This window comes from Salvelinus fontinalis, chromosome 2 (genome assembly GCF_029448725.1).
Source record: "Salvelinus fontinalis isolate EN_2023a chromosome 2, ASM2944872v1, whole genome shotgun sequence".
NCBI lineage: Eukaryota > Metazoa > Chordata > Actinopteri > Salmoniformes > Salmonidae > Salvelinus > Salvelinus fontinalis.
In genome coordinates, this window is record NC_074666.1 from 100,968,007 (window position 1) to 100,986,739 (window position 18,733).

At 47.9% G+C, this 18,733-nt stretch overlaps 1 protein-coding gene across 1 annotated transcript in view; it reads right to left on the reverse strand.

The window, feature by feature from the left end:
• Positions 1 to 247: 247 nt before the first annotated feature.
• smg1 (SMG1 nonsense mediated mRNA decay associated PI3K related kinase) overlaps positions 248 to 18,733 on the reverse strand; it is a 128,851-nt gene continuing 110,365 nt past the window's right edge. The window contains exons 55-65 of the mRNA XM_055898133.1: positions 13,263 to 13,552; positions 12,937 to 13,146; positions 10,672 to 10,809; positions 10,155 to 10,307; positions 7,802 to 7,981; positions 6,478 to 6,705; positions 5,692 to 5,915; positions 5,476 to 5,576; positions 5,027 to 5,203; positions 4,096 to 4,202; positions 248 to 2,149 (exon numbers count right to left, since the gene is read on the reverse strand). Of these exons, the coding sequence (XP_055754108.1) occupies positions 2,072 to 2,149; positions 4,096 to 4,202; positions 5,027 to 5,203; positions 5,476 to 5,576; positions 5,692 to 5,915; positions 6,478 to 6,705; positions 7,802 to 7,981; positions 10,155 to 10,307; positions 10,672 to 10,809; positions 12,937 to 13,146; positions 13,263 to 13,552 (1,886 nt within the window). The 3' untranslated portion in view covers positions 248 to 2,071. The remainder of the gene's footprint in view (positions 2,150 to 4,095; positions 4,203 to 5,026; positions 5,204 to 5,475; positions 5,577 to 5,691; positions 5,916 to 6,477; positions 6,706 to 7,801; positions 7,982 to 10,154; positions 10,308 to 10,671; positions 10,810 to 12,936; positions 13,147 to 13,262; positions 13,553 to 18,733) is intronic.

Here is an 18,733-nt window from a genome sequence, read left to right on the forward strand (position 1 = left end):
ATCTCAGTGCTAGAGGCATCACTACAGACACCCTGGTTAGAATCCAGGCTGCATCACAACCGGCAGTGATTCAGAGTCTCATAGTGCGGCAAACAATTTGTCGTCCGGGTTTGGCCATGTGTAGGCCATCATTATAAATAAGAATTTGTTCTTAACTGACTTGCCTAGTTAATAAAAAAATAAAATACACCCATTTATTAACTGTGTTTTTGTATTTGCAGAACATATGCAGAGACGGAAACAGACGACCATTTTAAATGCAATTTTATTTCAAACTTAAATCCAATAAAACCTTTAAGAAATAGCAGTTTTGCACGACCACCAAAAAACATCCACTATTCCACTTATTTCTCCCACTAAAAAGGTAAAACTAGAGGGTCAGTTAGTAAGGATAAGTAAAACACAAGGGGAGTATACATCCCATATTAGGAAGGAAGGCTACTACTACTACTACTACTACTACTACTCACAGGCAAGGCAGCAAGTCAAAAAAAGGAATCAATCTAGTCTAAGCTTTTCTATTTTATAAACAAGGGATAGGGAGGAGAGAAGCCTACAAAATACAACAGATATGAATAAAGATTCACATTGAAGAAAAAGGATTATACATGGATTTCTCTGAGGTCAAGGATTGCATTCCAAATGGCACCCTATTCCCTATTTAGGGCATGACCTTTGACCCATATATGTCTCTGGTCAAAAGTATTGCACTGTATAGGGGATATGGTGCTGTTTGGGACGTAGACCAAGGTTCAGATAGTAACTAGCCAGAACTTTGCCCACTTTGTCATCCTTTCTCAGTCAATCCCGAAATCTTAACTCCCCTCAAAAAAACAAAAAGGTAACTTCAGACAATAGGATTAGTTAACTTGAGGCACATCGTTACGCAGTGCCGAAACATATCAATAAAAAGAAAGCGCCACACGACTGAATCTTCTCCCCAAAACACGACTGAATTTTCTCCCCAAATACCCCCATCTCCACTTGACAATCCATTTTTAATGTCAAACTTGTGTGATAAACAATTTCTAAAGAGCTTTGTAAAATAAGCATTTTTTTTCTTCAGTTTTACAATTAATGTTTGAGAGAAGAAAAAAAGAAAAAAGACAGAAAGTCTGATTACACTATTTTATTTCCTGAAATAATTTCCCCTCTCAGGCTTTGGATGGAGTCCATTGAGCCAACAGATTCTTCCCTTCCCCTCCCACTCCACACCTGCCCAGTCACAACTCACGCAGCTCAGTCGCTGGCCAATCAGAATCACTGTACCATCAGGGAGGAGATTGGTTTAAAAACAGGCGCAGCCAATCAGCTCTGCAGACCACACCTGGCAAAGCCTCCCCTTTCTCCGCCCCTTTGTATGAGGTCCAAACCCAACGGCATTGCTGGGTAAACCAGCTCAGCTGTTAAAGGGGGGTTGTCATCGGTGGTAACAGTGAAGGAGGGTGGTGGTGTTGGTTTTCATTAGGGGAGGGTAAAGGTTATTCAAAACATAGGGTAGAGGGGGAGGGCCTTATCACCATACCTTCCCTACCAATTCCTCTGCTCCCCTTCCTGTCCCAGACAGACCCCCCCCCCACCCGTACAGACAAGCAGAGTGGTCATATCTGGCTGCAGACAGACTGCAGAGTGACCCTTTAGCTGGTTGTGTTAGCTTGGTCTATTGCCAGGTGGCAGGTTGGGTGGGACTGGGTTTAGCCAGCCAATCAGCCAGGCAGACAGACAGCTCTAGTGCTGCTACGGAAGGGAGTAGGGGTTCCATGGTGGACCCCTAGGAGGTTATATCGGGGTGGGGGGAGTATCTTGACCCCCCCCCCTCTCCCCCTCCTTCCCCATCAGCGTGTGGCACGGTTGGGTGCTGCTGCTCCAGTGGCTCCTCCTCTCCTTCCTTCACCCCCCAGGCCCAGACAGACACACCTAACCCTAACCCTGCCAGAACAGGGCAGGTGGGTAACAGGGTATGTACGTATCCGGGTGTCTGGTCTGGAGGTTGGGTTGGATGGCTGACCCTCCCTCTGCGAGGCTCTGTTGTGTGCTGGAACCAAAGAGATGCACCACAGGGAGACACCATTCACACCCAGGCTGTCCAGCCCTCGTACAGCTGGGACAGGTTGTCCACATTGGTGGCCTCCTTTATCACACAGTCCACCTGGAGAGGAGAGGGAAAGAGGGGAGGTGGGGAGACAGGTAGGGGAGAGAGGAGGAGACAGGTAGGGGAGAGAGGAGGAGGAGGAGAGGGAGAGCAGGAGGAGGAGAGAGAGAGACCGGGATAAGGCAAAGGAGGAGGAAAGTGTAGTCAACAAAGTGTGTAGCAGTTGATAATGCAGCATGTAGCTGCCTGTTCAGTTGATAAAGCAGCGTGTAGCCGGCTGTTCAGTGGATAAAGCAGCGTGTAGCCGGCTGTTCAGTGGATAAAGCAGCGTGTAGCTGCCTGTTCAGTGGAGAAAGCAGCGTGTAGCTGCCTGTTCAGTGGATAAAGCAGCGTGTAGCTGCCTGTTCAGTGGATAAAGCAGCGTGTAGCTGGCTGTTCAGTGGATAAAGCAGCGTGTAGCTGCCTGTTCAGTGTATAAAGCAGCGTGTAGCTGCCTGTTCAGTGTATAAAGCAGCGTGTAGCTGCCTGTTCAGTGTATAAAGCAGCGTGTAGCTGCCTGTTCAGTGGATAAAGCAGCATGTAGCTGCCTGTTCAGTGGATAAAGCAGCGTGTAGCTGCCTGTTCAGTGGATAAAGGAGCGTGTAGCTGGCTGTTCAGTGTATAAAGGAGCGTGTAGCTGGCTGTTCAGTGTATAAAGCAGCGTGTAGCTGGCAGTTCAGTGTATAAAGCAGCGTGTAGCTGGCTGTTCAGTGGATAAAGCAGCGTGTAGCTGGCTGTTCAGTGGATAAAGCAGCGTGTAGCTGCCTGTTCAGTGGATAAAGCAGCGTGTAGCTGGCTGTTCAGTGTATAAAGCAGCGTGTAGCTGGCTGTTCAGTGTATAAAGCAGCGTGTAGCTGGCTGTTCAGTTGATAAAGCAGTATGTAGCTGGCTGTTCAGTGTATAAAGCAGCGTGTAGCTGCCTGCTCAGTGTGTAGTTACCTCATCAGTGTGTAAAGCAGCGTGTAGCTGGCTGTTCAGTGTATAAAGCAGCGTGTAGCTGCCTGTTCAGTGGATAAAGCAGCGTGTAGCTGGCAGTTCAGTGTATAAAGCAGCGTGTAGCTGCCTGTTCAGTGGATAAAGCAGCGTGTAGCTGCCTGTTCAGTGGATAAAGCAGCGTGTAGCTGGCTGTTCAGTGTATAAAGCAGCGTGTAGCTGGCTGCTCAGTGTATAAAGCAGCGTGTAGCTGGCTGCTCAGTGTATAAAGCAGCGTGTAGCTGGCTGCTCAGTGTATAAAGCAGCGTGTAGCTGGCTGCTCAGTGTATAAAGCAGCGTGTAGCTGGCTGCTCAGTGTATAAAGCAGCGTGTAGCTGGCTGCTCAGTGTATAAAGCAGCGTGTAGCTGGCTGCTCAGTGTATAAAGCAGCGTGTAGCTGGCTGTTCAGTTGATAAAGCAGCGTGTAGCTGGCTGTTCAGTTGATAAAGCAGCGTGTAGCTGGCTGTTCAGTTGATAAAGCAGCGTGTAGCTGCCTGCTCAGTGTGTAGTTACCTCCTCAGTGTGTAAAGCAGCGTGTAGCTGGCTGTTCAGTGTATAAAGCAGCGTGTAGCTGGCAGTTCAGTGTATAAAGCAGCGTGTAGCTGGCAGTTCAGTGTATAAAGCAGCGTGTAGCTGGCAGTTCAGTGTACAAAGCAGCGTGTAGCTGGCAGTTCAGTGTACAAAGCAGCGTGTAGCTGCCTGCTCAGTGTGTAAAGCAGCGTGTAGCTGCCTGCTCAGTGTGTAGTTACCTCCTCAGTGTGTAAAGCAGCGTGTAGCTGGCTGTTCAGTGTGTAAAGCAGCGTGTAGCTGGCTGCTCAGTGTGTAGTTACCTGCTCAGTGTGTAAAGCAGCGTGTAGCTGGCTGTTCAGTGTGTAAAGCAGCGTGTAGCTGCCTGCTCAGTGTGTAGTTACCTCCTCAGTGTGTAAAGCAGCGTGTAGCTGGCTGTTCAGTGTGTAAAGCAGCGTGTAGCTGCCTGCTCAGTGTGTAGTTACCTGCTCAGTGACACTCATCCTCCTGTTGGGGTCCACGTCTCTCCCCTCCAGCTTGGCTTTCACCCTCTTCCACACGCTCACCGCGTACGAGTTCCTCTCCTGGACAGCTGCAGCACACACACACATTTGAACGGGGTGTGGTAGTAGGTGCCAGGCGCACCGGTTTGTGTCAAGAACTGCAACGCTGCTGGGTTTTTCACGCTCAACAGTTTCCTGTGTGTATCAAGAATGGTCCAGCACCCAAAGGACATCCAGCCAACTGGACACCACTGTGGGAAGCATTGGAGTCAACATGGGCCAGAATCCCTGTGGAACGCTTTCAACACCTTGTAGAGTCCAATGCCCTGACAAATTGAAGCTGTCTGAGGGAAAATGTGGTGCAACTCAATATTAGAGAGGTGTTCCTAATGTTTTGTACAGTCAGTGCTCTACTGTTGTACTATATGGAATAGGGTCCCATTTGGGACAGCTAGGGTAGCAGTCTATATGGAATAGGGTCCCATTTGGGACAGCTAGGGTAGCAGTCTATATGGAATAGGGTCCCATTTGGGACAGCTAGGGTAGCAGTCTATATGGAATAGAGTCCCATTTGGGACAGTTGGGCAGCAGTCTATATGGAATAGGGTCCCATTTGGGACAGTAGGGCAGCAGTCTATATGGAATAGGGGGCCATTTGGGACATCTAGGGTAGCAGTCTATATGGAATAGGGTCCCCATTTGGGACAGCTAGGGTAGCAGTCTATATGGAATAGGGTCCCCATTTGGGACAGCTAGGGTAGCAGTCTATATGGAATAGGGTCCCATTTGGGACTGTTAGGGCAGCAATATATATGGAATAGGGGGCCATTTGGGCAGCAGTAGTGCTGCTTCTTCTAATTATAGACTAATTTAATTGGAGGTCAGGGGTTAGATGGATGGTTAGGGGTCGTACCTCGTCCCGTCTTGGGGTCACGTACAGCCCGTTTGGGGCTGGGATTCAGACCCTTGCTGGTCATCGTCTGAGCGCTGGGGGGGGTGTCCGCCGGGGTGCCAAGGTTACGGGGGAGGAGCTTGCGTGAATTCTGGGACATTGAGTCCGTCTGAGTCTTCACACCGCTGCACCTCACCGCTGAGAGAGAGCGAGAAAAGGAAAGAGCAGGAAGGAGAGAAAGATCGTAAAGAGAAGAGAACAGGAGAGAAAGTAATCATTGCCTGTGAGCTCTGAAGCGATATGCTATTTTTAATCATTCTGGTATTTAACACAGGTTATCACATTAAACAAAGGGCCCCCCTATTCCCTATGTAGTGCCATACTTTTAACCTAGGGCCCATAGTAGTGCACCACATTGGGAATAGGGTGCCCTCAGCCAGGGTAGCACACAATGAGGGAGGTGTAGTTACCTGCAGCGAAGCTGGTCTGAGCTGTAGAGGTGGGGCTGGAACAGTTTCCACCCCTCTCTGTCACCAACGGAGACGCAAAGCCAACCAGGCCGTTATACACACTGAAGACAGAGAGGAGGGACAGAGAGGAGGGACAGAGAGGAGGGACAGGGTGTCCACTGTCGGTACGGGTAGGGGTGTTTGTAGCTCATTCAGGGGGTGTGTGTGTGTGTGTACCTGGTGCTCTGTGTGTGTAGCTCCTTCAGGGTAGCAGGTATCTCCTGCAGTAGCTCCACCCCCTCCTGACTGGCTCCTCCCCCTCGGGGCTGGCCTGTTGCCTGGACGACAGTGAACAGCACGATCTGCACGTTGTCCTGCCACGCCTTGTACTCCAACAGGAACTGGCGCACGCTGCCCTCGTAGGTCACTTCCTCCCCCTCCGCCAGCGCGTTCTCCTCGTCCTACGGAAGACAGAAGAGACATTTCACTGGTTCCTCTACAGTCAATGAACCAAGTAGACCAGACCCAGCTGTTACCTGGTTCATATTATACAGTCAATGAACCAAGTAGACCAGACCCAGCTGTTACCTGGTTCATATTATACAGTCAATGAACCAAGTAGACCAGACCCAGCTGTTACCTGGTTCATATTATACAGTCAATGAACCAAGTAGACCAGACCCAGCTGTTACCTGGTTCATATTATACAGTCAATGAACCAAGTAGACCAGACCCAGCTGTTACCTGGTTCATATTATACAGTCAATGAACCAAGTAGACCAGACCCAGCTGTTACCTGGTTCATATTATACAGTCAATGAACCAAGTAGACCAGACCCAGCTGTTACCTGGTTCATATTATACAGTCAATGAACCAAGTAGTCCAGTATCCATCCGTCCGTCCGTCCGTCCGTCCATCCGTGTGTGTGTGTCCGTCCGTCCGTGTGTGTGTGTGTCCGTCCATCTCTCTGTGTGTGAGTTTGTGTGTGTATCCATCTCTCTGTGTGTGAGTGTATCCCGTACCTTGGCCATGGCCCTCAGAAGGTGTTTGACGTCAGCCAGCTGGCGGTTGTGATTGGACAGGATGCCCTTGATGCTGTCCACCAATAGCTGCAGTGATTCCGTGGCGACATCCAGCTGCTGCTCGCGCTCCTCTTGCACAGACCCCTGGGTAGCCAGCTCCTGACCCAGCTGCTTCTGGGCACAAGCTAGCCAATCAGGGCTGCCGATGGGCAGCTCCAACGCCGGGCTCTGAGTTTGAGGAGAGATGGGAGAGTAAGGAACGTCCCAAAAGGTACCCCTATATCAGCCCTGTCCCTGGAGAGATACCCTCCTGTAGGATTTGGTACCCCTATATCAGCCCTGTCCCTGGAGAGATACCCACCTGTAGGATTTGGTACCCCTATATCAGCCCTGTCCCTGGAGAGATACCCTCCTGTAGGATTTGGTAACCCTATATCAGCCCTGTCCCTGGAGAGATACCCTCCTGTAGGATTTGGTACCCCTATATCAGCCCTGTCCCTGGAGAGATACCCTCCTGTAGGATTTGGTACCCCTATATCAGCCCTGTCCCTGGAGATACCCTCCTGTAGGATTTGGTACCCCTATATCAGCCCCACCCCTGGAGAGATACCCTCCTGTAGGATTTGGTACCCCTATATCAGCCCTGTCCCTGGAGAGATACCCTCCTGTAGGATTTGGTACCCCTATATCAGCCCTGCCCCTGGAGAGATACCCTCCTGTAGGATTTGGTACCCCTATATCAGCCCCACCCCTGGAGAGATACCCTCCTGTAGGATTTGGTACCCCTATATCAGCCCTGCCCCTGGAGAGATACCCTCCTGTAGGATTTGGTACCCCTATATCAGCCCTGTCCCTGGAGAGATACCCTCCTGTAGGATTTGGTACCCCTATATCAGCCCTGTTCCTGGTGAGATAACCTCCTGTAGGATTTCTCTAACCCCAGTTGTAACTAAGCCGATTCAGCATATCAACCAGCTGAAATAGTTGAAATCAGGTGTGCTAGACTAGGCTTGGAGTGAAAACCCAGTGTCGGAGGGCAGAGTGTCTGCTGGTTTCTGGCATTTCCTTTCAATTTGTGTCCGATTAACACCTAAGTACTCACCAGTCTGTGGAGCTGTAGCTAGGGGTCAGTACTCACCAGGCTGTGGAGCTGTAGCTAGGGGTCAGTACTCACCAGTCTGTGCAGCAGCTGTAGCTAGGGGTCAGTACTCACCAGTCTGTGGAGCTGTAGCTAGGGGTCAGTACTCACCAGTCTGTGCAGCAGCTGTAGCTAGGGGTCAGTACTCACCAGTCTGTGGAGCTGTAGCTAGGGGTCAGTACTCACCAGTCTGTGCAGCAGCTGTAGCTCTATGGAGGAGACGGAGGTGTTGAACTGGGCAGCGTAGGAGCAGGTCTGCTGGCACCTCTTCAGCAGCTCAAACAGAGCAGAGTCCATGCTCAGGGCCTCAGGGGTCCGCATCCGCAGACCCTCAAAGTTCAGTATGGTACTGCACAGGAACGTCACCTGGGAACAGGAATAATAAAGTTGAGGAATGTCACCTGGTAGTGGGAATAATAAAGTTGAGGAACGTGAACTGGTAGTGGGAATAATAAAGTTTAGATAAAATTTTAAATATATATATATATATATATATATATATATATATACATATATATTTATTTAAAATAGCTCTCCAAGGCCAGGCTTGAAGAACACACAGTTACTATCTGTAACAGGGCCCTGGTCAAAAGATGTGAACTATATAAGTGTTATTCATAAGCGCCGTCTGTCGGCTAAATAACACTCATTGTAAACCGGCTACTTTTTCCACTTCATAACTAGGCTTCTTTTTATTTAAAAGTTTAAATTCGCTAGTCAGAAATCTCCGTTTAGCTTTCTCCCACTAGAAGGACCGATATATGCATCTTCTAGTGTTGATAGGACAGTCGCCTGTCAGTCACAGAGCGATGGCAGGGAAACACTGTTGTTTTGTCAGTCTGTTCTCTGTCCCGCCTCTCGGTCCCGGTGTTATTTTTGTAGACTGTGGTTGGCTGCGCTCAGATGTCTTTTCACGACGGAGGGAGAGAGCATGATGAGTCTTCATTGTCTGGTGTGAATGAATTTACACGTCCCGTTAACGTGGTAACGAAGAGTTGAAATCCACTTAATGTTTTGCGGCATTTCATTAGGATCCCCATGTGCGGTTGTGAAAGCAGCAGCTGCTCTTCCTGGGGTCCACACAACACATGACATAATACAGAACATTAAATAGACAAGAACAGCTCAAGCACAAAACACATGTATTAAAATGATACATAACCCTACATATCAATACATACACAACAAATATCTAGGTCAAATAGAGGAGAGGTGTTGTGAGGTGATGCTTCATCCATGTTTTTTTAAACCACATTCCTTCCAGCTCAGGGAATGATTTGTACCAAACATAAAGCTCTTGGTTCAGGACCAGTTTATTACTGGTCACCTATTCCTAAACAGACTGCAACTCCTTGTTAAGGGTTTCACTGACTTCATTAGATGTGGTGGTTGACATGTATATTGGCTGAATCATCAGCATACATGGACACACAGGCTTTGTTTAAATCGTGGCACATTCACTCATTTTCTTGTGTGTTTCATAAGACTATACAACCAGGGTGTTGGGTAATAGGCTTTGTATTGTGCTTTGATTGACGACCAAAACAGCAAGCGTTGACTAGTTTATAAAAAGGTGTCTGACTGAATAATTCAATCCTATAAATCCCTTTCCTGTTCATTAATCATACAACGTGGTTATATGTTCATGGTATCGCGTCGGGACACATAAACCAAAATATCTGGTTTGTATTTAACTAGGATTCGAAGCCCATGTCGAGACTCGCCAGTGACCGCTAAAGTGACTCGCCAGTGACCACTAAAGTGACACATCAGTGTAGACTTCAAAACAAACAGCTCTATTTGAACGGATGTTTTATGTGAACCGAATCGGTGAGAGAGCTGTTCATGTACTCCCTAATGTGCATTCTGGTAGGCTACTACTGATTATAAGCAATTCTCTTCAGATAAATTATGAAAACATTGGGTGAAGATGTTGAGTCCTCACTGCAGGAACAATAGGTAGTAGAGCCTTATTCTGGTCCAAAATATGATTAACAAAAACAAACAGATTGAAGGTTATAAAAGCTACTGTCATGATACTTATATGGTCATATTAAGGATATTGGTCTACTGATTTGATTTAAAGTGTTGGCAATGGAGTGACTTAATCAACTGCTGCTTTTCTGTGAAGCAAAGCCCATGTTTAACACCTGCTTCATTCATACCTGTTGGTCTATTCATGGCCTCCTGACTTTGTATAAAAGTGGGAGTGCACGATATTGCAGGGGGGTCCGGGGGTTCTCCCCCTGAATTATTTTTGCATTTTAAATATTTTTTCCCCTGCAATTCTATACCGAACACAAATTAACGCAACATGCAACAATTTCAAAATGTTTTAGTGCGTTACAGTTCATATAAGGAAATCCGTCAAATGAAATAAATAAATTAGGTCCTAATCTAATTCCCTGGCTGGCAAATTTTTCTCCACGTTCTTCCAGAAAACCCTGACTATACAGGGAATAGGGTGCCATTGGAGACGTAAACCCAGAAAAGGTGGAGACAAACACAGAAGGTGAGCAGCGCGGCGCGGGTGGTGTACCTGGCTGGTACGCTGGCTCTCCCGGGCCACTAGGGCGCGGCGCTCTGCGATGGTCAGATCAAAGTCCTGGAGCACTGGGGCCAGGGCAGGGTTGGCCCCTCCAGCCCACTTCAGTCGCTGCTCTATACTGCCCTCTAGTGATGCCAGCTTCTCCTGCAGGGGGGAGAGGACAGATCCAATTCAAAAAACACAGCTACACAGTCATTAAAGGACTCGGACCAGAGAGAGAAAGAGAGCATTTTATTTACAGGAGTAGCTAAGAGTAATGGTCTAGCTATCAAGGTTGACAGATTGGTCAGCAGGTAGCCTAGTGGTTAGAGCGTTGGGCCAGTAACTAAAAAGGTTGCTAGATCGAATCCCCGAGCTGAAAAGGTAAAAATCTGCCATTCTGCCCCTGAACAAGGCAGTTAACCCACTGTTCCTAGGCTGTCATTGAAAATAAGAATTTGTTCTTAAATTACTTGCCTGAAGGTTAAATAAAAAAATAAAAACAATAATTGGTGATGACTGTACTGACCTGTACAGCAGCGATGGCCGCCTCGTCCTGGCTGAGTTTGTAAAGCTTCTTCTTCATACTACTGAGGATGATGGAGCGAGGAGGAGGGCTCACACTCATAGGCTGGGTCCTAGGGCCGAGCACGTCCTCATGCTGCCACTGGAATACAGAGAGAGGACAGGCTTGAAGGGATAATCCACCCCAAAACACTACTTCCTATGATTAACAGTGTTAAATAGTGTTAAATAACACTAATATGTGAAAACAATATATTTTTTTGTGAACGAATATTTCTTTTTTGTCGTTATAACAAGGTTGGTAGCAAGATGGGAAAATCGATGTGGAAATCTGTTGCAGCTCAAGTCGACTACAAAACCCACAATGCAATGCTCTCTGGGTTGGCTAGCTAGCAAACATAGCTACACAGAATAATACCAAAGTGAATATCAGCATGTGAAGTAGCTAGCTAGCTGTAAAAACAAAACGTGCTACTCTGCTACCCAGAGAGAGAGTGCAGAGAATGGCAACAAGGGCCCTTTCCTCAGACACACAGGGGCGCATTACGAGATGGTACTTGAAGGAGAAACAGAGTTGAATAATTTGGTACACTGTAGATTGAGCACATGTAAGTGAAATATATACGTTGTCATGACGATATATACTTGTTCTAGAACAAGTATGACCGTGTTTTAGAACAAGTATGACCGTACTATCTATTGGCTGATACAGTAATCTGGAGTGAAGGTAATGGTTTTTAACAGTTAATAAATGTGATAGGGAATAACACACTCTCTCCAGTGACAGAACCATGTACTCTACATGATCAACAGTATGTGGACACCTGATCTTCAAACATCTCATTCCAAAATTATGGGTATTAATATGGAGTTGGTCCCCCCTTTGCTGCTACAACACCCTCCACTCTTCTGGGAAGGCTTTCCACTAGATGTTGGAACATTGCTGCGGAAGGACTTGCTTCCATTCAGAAACAAGAGCATTAGTGAGGTCAGGCACTGATGTTGGGCGATTAGGCCTGGCTCGCAGTCGGTGTTCCAATTCATCCCAGAGGTGTTGGATGGGGTTGAGGTCAAGGCTCTGTGCAGGCCAGTTAAGTTCTTCCAGACTGAGCTCGACAAACCATTTCTGCATGGACCTCGCTTTGTATACGGAGAAATTGTCATGCTGAAACGGGAAAGGGCCTACCCCAAACTGTTGCCACAAAGTTGGAAGCACAGAATCGTCTAGAATGTCATTGTATGCTGTAGCGTTAAGATTTCCCTTCACTGGAACTAAGGTTTCTAGCCCAAATCCATTATTCCTCCTCCACAGTTGGCACTGTGCATTGGGGCAGGTAGCGTTCTCCTGGCATCCGCCAAACTCAGATTCATCTGTCGGACTGCCAGATGGTGAAGCGTGATTCATCACTCCAGAGAAAACGTTTCCACTGCTCCAGAGTCCAGAGGCGGCGAGCTACACACCACTCCAGCCGACGCTTGACATTGAGCACAGTGATCTTAGGCCGGTGTGCGGCTGCTTGACCACGGAAACCCATTTCATGAAGCTCCCGACGAACAGTTCTTGTGCTGATGTTGCTTCCAGAGGCAGTTTGGAACTCAGCTAGCTGATTGTTGCAACCGAGGACAGACGATTCTTAAGAGCTACGCGCTTCAGAACTCAGCGGTCCTGTTCTGTGAGCTTGTGTGGCCTACCACTTCACGGCTGAGCTGTTGTTGCTCCTAGACGTTTCCACTTCACAATAACAGCACTTACAGTTGACCGGGGAAGCTCTAGCAGGGCACAAGTTTGACCAACTGACTTGTTGGAAAGGTGGCATTCTATGACGGTGCCACGTTGAAAGTCACTGAGCTCTTCAGTAAGGCCATTATACTGCCAATGTTTGTCTATGGAGATTGCATGGCTGTGTGCTTGATTTTATACACCTGTCAGCAACAGGGTGTGGCTTAAATAGCCAAATCCACACATTTTAATGGGTGTCCATATACTCTTGTGTATATATAGTGTCGCTATGACGGGTTCCTTCACGATTTCTTGATTTCTCAGACGGACCACTTCGTAGTTAAATCATGTTATTTAACCCACCGATAACACAGGCTTTTACCAAACTGACAGGAGTTTCATGTTTATTTCTGGGGGTGGATTATCCCTTTAACTAACACACACACACACAGGTGCACTCCCTGAGTCCTAGGACTTATCACGTCTTCACGCTGCCACCGGGATACACAGAGATAGGACAGGGTTAACCCACACACCCCCTCCTCTCACCTGGAACATGGTGATGTGTAGCTGGGTGCGTTGCAGGGAGACCTTGGCAGCGTCCAGGCTGGTCTCCAGGCGTCTGAGCAGGTCCAGTTTCTTCCAGGCCGTGTCGTAGGAGGACGCCAGCACCGTGCCTCTGTTCAGTAGCAGCTGAGACAGACGGCCTGCGCCCAGACCCTGCACCACCGTCTGCTTACACAACTCATCTAACGACACCTGCACAATTAACAATTACACATTTTACTTAAATCACGTCAGAACTAAAAAATGTATGAAGACAATATAACATGTTGATCAATCAAGTACATAACATTCCAGGGCCTCCTTCCTACCTTGCCGTCGGCTCCAAAGTCCTTGGCCTCCACCTGTGCTGTAAGGTCCAGGCCCAGGGCAGACAGGGTGCTGCAGAGAGCCAGGCCCAGGGTCTGGGTGGGAAGACCAATCAGCATCTGACGGACAAACTCTGCTGTGAACGCCTTGATGGGCCGGGTCATCTGCTCCTCGCTCACTACCACCGCCGCCGCCCCCCGGAACAGGGGCTTCCCTGGTAGACCTACACCCCCCAGACCCACTACTGGGCCGTTGGAGGGAGGAGGGTCCTCAGCCGCTGGGGGGCACGTACCTGGGGAGGGAGGGAGGGAGGGTCAAACTCACTGTATACAATGTTTGAGATACCGTTTCATAGGGCTGGGAATTGCCAGGGACCTCGTGATACAATACATTCATGATACTTAGGTGGCGATACGATATGTATTTAGATTCTCACGATTCTATATGGATTGCTATTCGATTGTGATTTTATTGTGATTCAATATTCCAAACATAAGCTGCAGAGAGACGAGAGAGCCATGAGAAAACAAGTTTAGGTCAGCCATGGAGACAGAAGCCATGGAGACAGAAGGGCTGAAAACCAACTGGCTCCATTTAGACAGTTGGAGAACAAGCTGAGAGAAAATACTGGAGTTCTGGAGCAGGAACAGACAACTAGCGATCGTTAAAACGGTACCATATATTGTCAATAATAATATCCTGATAAGTATCTGTATGTATTTAAACCGTTTCTCTAGTTGAAAAAACACAGAGTGGATGAAACCTTGTTTCCTAAGACCCCCTCTTTCTTCATCTGACACAAAGCAGCTCTCAGATACCAACTTTACAGTGTTGACCTCTACTGCTGGTAGACCTGCTACCACTATAGCTGAGTCACAGACCAACTTTACAGTGTTGACCTCTACTGCTGGTAGACCCTGCTACCACTATAGCTGAGTGACAGACCAACTTTACAGTGTTGACCTCTACTGCTGGTAGACCTGCTACCACTATAGCTGAGTGACAGACCAACTTTACAGTGTTGACCTCTACTGCTGGTAGACCTGCTACCACTATAGCTGAGTCACAGACCAACTTTACAGTGTTGACCTCTACTGCTGGTAGACCTGCTACCACTATAGCTGAGTCACAGACCAACTTTACAGTGTTGACCTCTACTGCTGGTAGACCTGCTACCACTATAGCGGAGTGACAGACCAACTTTACAGTGTTGACCTCTACTGCTGGTAGACCTGCTACCACTATAGCTGAGTGACAGACCAACTTTACAGTGTTGACCTCTACTGCTGGTAGACCTGCTACCACTATAGCTGAGTGACAGACCAACTTTACAGTGTTGACCTCTACTGCTGGTAGACCTGCTACCACTATAGCTGAGTCACAGACCAACTTTACAGTGTTGACCTCTACTGCTGGTAGACCTGCTACCACTATAGCTGAGTGACAGACCAACTTTACAGTGTTGACCTCTACTGCTGGTAGACCTGCTACCACTATAGCTGAGTGACAGACCAACTTTACAGTGTTGACCTCTACTGCTGGTAGACCTGCTACCACTATAGCTGAGTCACAGACCAACTTTACAGTGTTGACCTCTACTGCTGGTAGACCTGCTACCACTATAGCTGAGTGACAGACCAACTTTACAGTGTTGACCTCTACTGCTGGTAGACCTGCTACCACTATAGCTGAGTGACAGACCAACTTTACAGTGTTGACCTCTACTGCTGGTAGACCTGCTACCACTATAGCTGAGTCACAGACCAACTTTACAGTGTTGACCTCTACTGCTGGTAGACCTGCTACCACTATAGCTGAGTGACAGACCAACTTTACAGTGTTGACCTCTACTGCTGGTAGACCTGCTACCACTATAGCTGAGTGACAGACCAACTTTACAGTGTTGACCTCTACTGCTGGTAGACCTGCTACCACTATAGCTGAGTGACAGACCAACTTTACAGTGTTGACCTCTACTGCTGGTAGACCTGCTACCACTATAGCTGAGTGACAGACCAACTTTACAGTGTTGACCTCTACTGCTGGTAGACCTGCTACCACTATAGCTGAGTGACAGACCAACTTTACAGTGTTGACCTCTACTGCTGGTAGACCTGCTACCACTATAGCTGAGTGACAGACCAACTTTACAGTGTTGACCTCTACTGCTGGTAGACCTGCTACCACTATAGCTGAGTGACAGACCAACTTTACAGTGTTGACCTCTACTGCTGGTAGACCTGCTACCACTATAGCTGAGTGACAGACCAACTTTACAGTGTTGACCTCTACTGCTGGTAGACCTGCTACCACTATAGCTGAGTGACAGACCAACTTTACAGTGTTGACCTCTACTGCTGGTAGACCTGCTACCACTATAGCTGAGTGACAGACCAACTTTACAGTGTTGACCTCTACTGCTGGTAGACCTGCTACCACTATAGCTGAGTGACAGACCAACTTTACAGTGTTGACCTCTACTGCTGGTAGACCTGCTACCACTATAGCTGAGTGACAGACCAACTTTACAGTGTTGACCTCTACTGCTGGTAGACCTGCTACCACTATAGCTGAGTGACAGACCAACTTTACAGTGTTGACCTCTACTGCTGGTAGACCTGCTACCACTATAGCTGAGTGACAGACCAACTTTACAGTGTTGACCTCTACTGCTGGTAGACCTGCTACCACTATAGCTGAGTGACAGACCAACTTTACAGTGTTGACCTCTACTGCTGGTAGACCTGCTACCACTATAGCTGAGTGACAGACCAACTTTACAGTGTTGACCTCTACTGCTGGTAGACCTGCTACCACTATAGCTGAGTGACAGACCAACTTTACAGTGTTGACCTCTACTGCTGGTAGACCTGCTACCACTATAGCTGAGTCACAGACCAACTTTACAGTGTTGACCTCTACTGCTGGTAGACCTGCTACCACTATAGCTGAGTGACAGACCAACTTTACAGTGTTGACCTCTACTGCTGGTAGACCTGCTACCACTATAGCTGAGTCACAGACCAACTTTACAGTGTTGACCTCTACTGCTGGTAGACCTGCTACCACTATAGCTGAGTGACAGACCAACTTTACAGTGTTGACCTCTACTGCTGGTAGACCTGCTACCACTATAGCTGAGTGACAGACCAACTTTACAGTGTTGACCTCTACTGCTGGTAGACCTGCTACCACTATAGCTGAGTGACAGACCAACTTTACAGTGTTGACCTCTACTGCTGGTAGACCTGCTACCACTATAGCTGAGTCACAGACCAACTTTACAGTGTTGACCTCTACTGCTGGTAGACCTGCTACCACTATAGCTGAGTGACAGACCAACTTTACAGTGTTGACCTCTACTGCTGGTAGACCTGCTACCACTATAGCTGAGTGACAGACCAACTTTACAGTGTTGACCTCTACTGCTGGTAGACCTGCTACCACTATAGCTGAGTGACAGACCAACTTTACAGTGTTGACCTCTACTGCTGGTAGACCTGCTACCACTATAGCTGAGTGACAGACCAACTTTACAGTGTTGACCTCTACTGCTGGTAGACCTGCTACCACTATAGCTGAGTGACAGACCAACTTTACAGTGTTGACCTCTACTGCTGGTAGACCTGCTACCACTATAGCTGAGTGACAGACCAACTTTACAGTGTTGACCTCTACTGCTGGTAGACCTGCTACCACTATAGCTGAGTCACAGACCAACTTTACAGTGTTGACCTCTACTGCTGGTAGACCTGCTACCACTATAGCTGAGTGACAGACCAACTTTACAGTGTTGACCTCTACTGCTGGTAGACCTGCTACCACTATAGCTGAGTGACAGACCAACTTTACAGTGTTGACCTCTACTGCTGGTAGACCTGCTACCACTATAGCTGAGTGACAGACCAACTTTACAGTGTTGACCTCTACTGCTGGTAGACCTGCTACCACTATAGCTGAGTGACAGACCAACTTTACAGTGTTGACCTCTACTGCTGGTAGACCTGCTACCACTATAGCTGAGTGACAGACCAACTTTACAGTGTTGACCTCTACTGCTGGTAGACCTGCTACCACTATAGCTGAGTGACAGACCAACTTTACAGTGTTGACCTCTACTGCTGGTAGACCTGCTACCACTATAGCTGAGTGACAGACCAACTTTACAGTGTTGACCTCTACTGCTGGTAGACCTGCTACCACTATAGCTGAGTGACAGACCAACTTTACAGTGTTGACCTCTACTGCTGGTAGACCTGCTACCACTATAGCTGAGTGACAGACCAACTTTACAGTGTTGACCTCTACTGCTGGTAGACCTGCTACCACTATAGCTGAGTGACAGACCAACTTTACAGTGTTGACCTCTACTGCTGGTAGACCTGCTACCACTATAGCTGAGTGACAGACCAACTTTACAGTGTTGACCTCTACTGCTGGTAGACCTGCTACCACTATAGCTGAGTGACAGACCAACTTTACAGTGTTGACCTCTACTGCTGGTAGACCTGCTACCACTATAGCTGAGTGACAGACCAACTTTACAGTGTTGACCTCTACTGCTGGTAGACCTGCTACCACTATAGCTGAGTGACAGACCAACTTTACAGTGTTGACCTCTACTGCTGGTAGACCTGCTACCACTATAGCTGAGTGACAGACCAACTTTACAGTGTTGACCTCTACTGCTGGTAGACCTGCTACCACTATAGCTGAGTGACAGACCAACTTTACAGTGTTGACCTCTACTGCTGGTAGACCTGCTACCACTATAGCTGAGTGACAGACCAACTTTACAGTGTTGACCTCTACTGCTGGTAGACCTGCTACCACTATAGCTGAGTGACAGACCAACTTTACAGTGTTGACCTCTACTGCTGGTAGACCTGCTACCACTATAGCTGAGTGACAGACCAACTTTACAGTGTTGACCTCTACTGCTGGTAGACCTGCTACCACTATAGCTGAGTGACAGACCAACTTTACAGTGTTGACCTCTACTGCTGGTAGACCTGCTACCACTATAGCTGAGTGACAGACCAACTTTACAGTGTTGACCTCTACTGCTGGTAGACCTGCTACCACTATAGCTGAGTGACAGACCAACTTTACAGTGTTGACCTCTACTGCTGGTAGACCTGCTACCACTATAGCTGAGTCACAGACCAACTTTACAGTGTTGACCTCTACTGCTGGTAGACCTGCTACCACTATAGCTGAGTGACAGACCAACTTTACAGTGTTGACCTCTACTGCTGGTAGACCTGCTACCACTATAGCTGAGTCACAGACCAACTTTACAGTGTTGACCTCTACTGCTGGTAGACCTGCTACCACTATAGCTGAGTGACAGACCAACTTTACAGTGTTGACCTCTACTGCTGGTAGACCTGCTACCACTATAGCTGAGTGACAGACCAACTTTACAGTGTTGACCTCTACTGCTGGTAGACCTGCTACCACTATAGCTGAG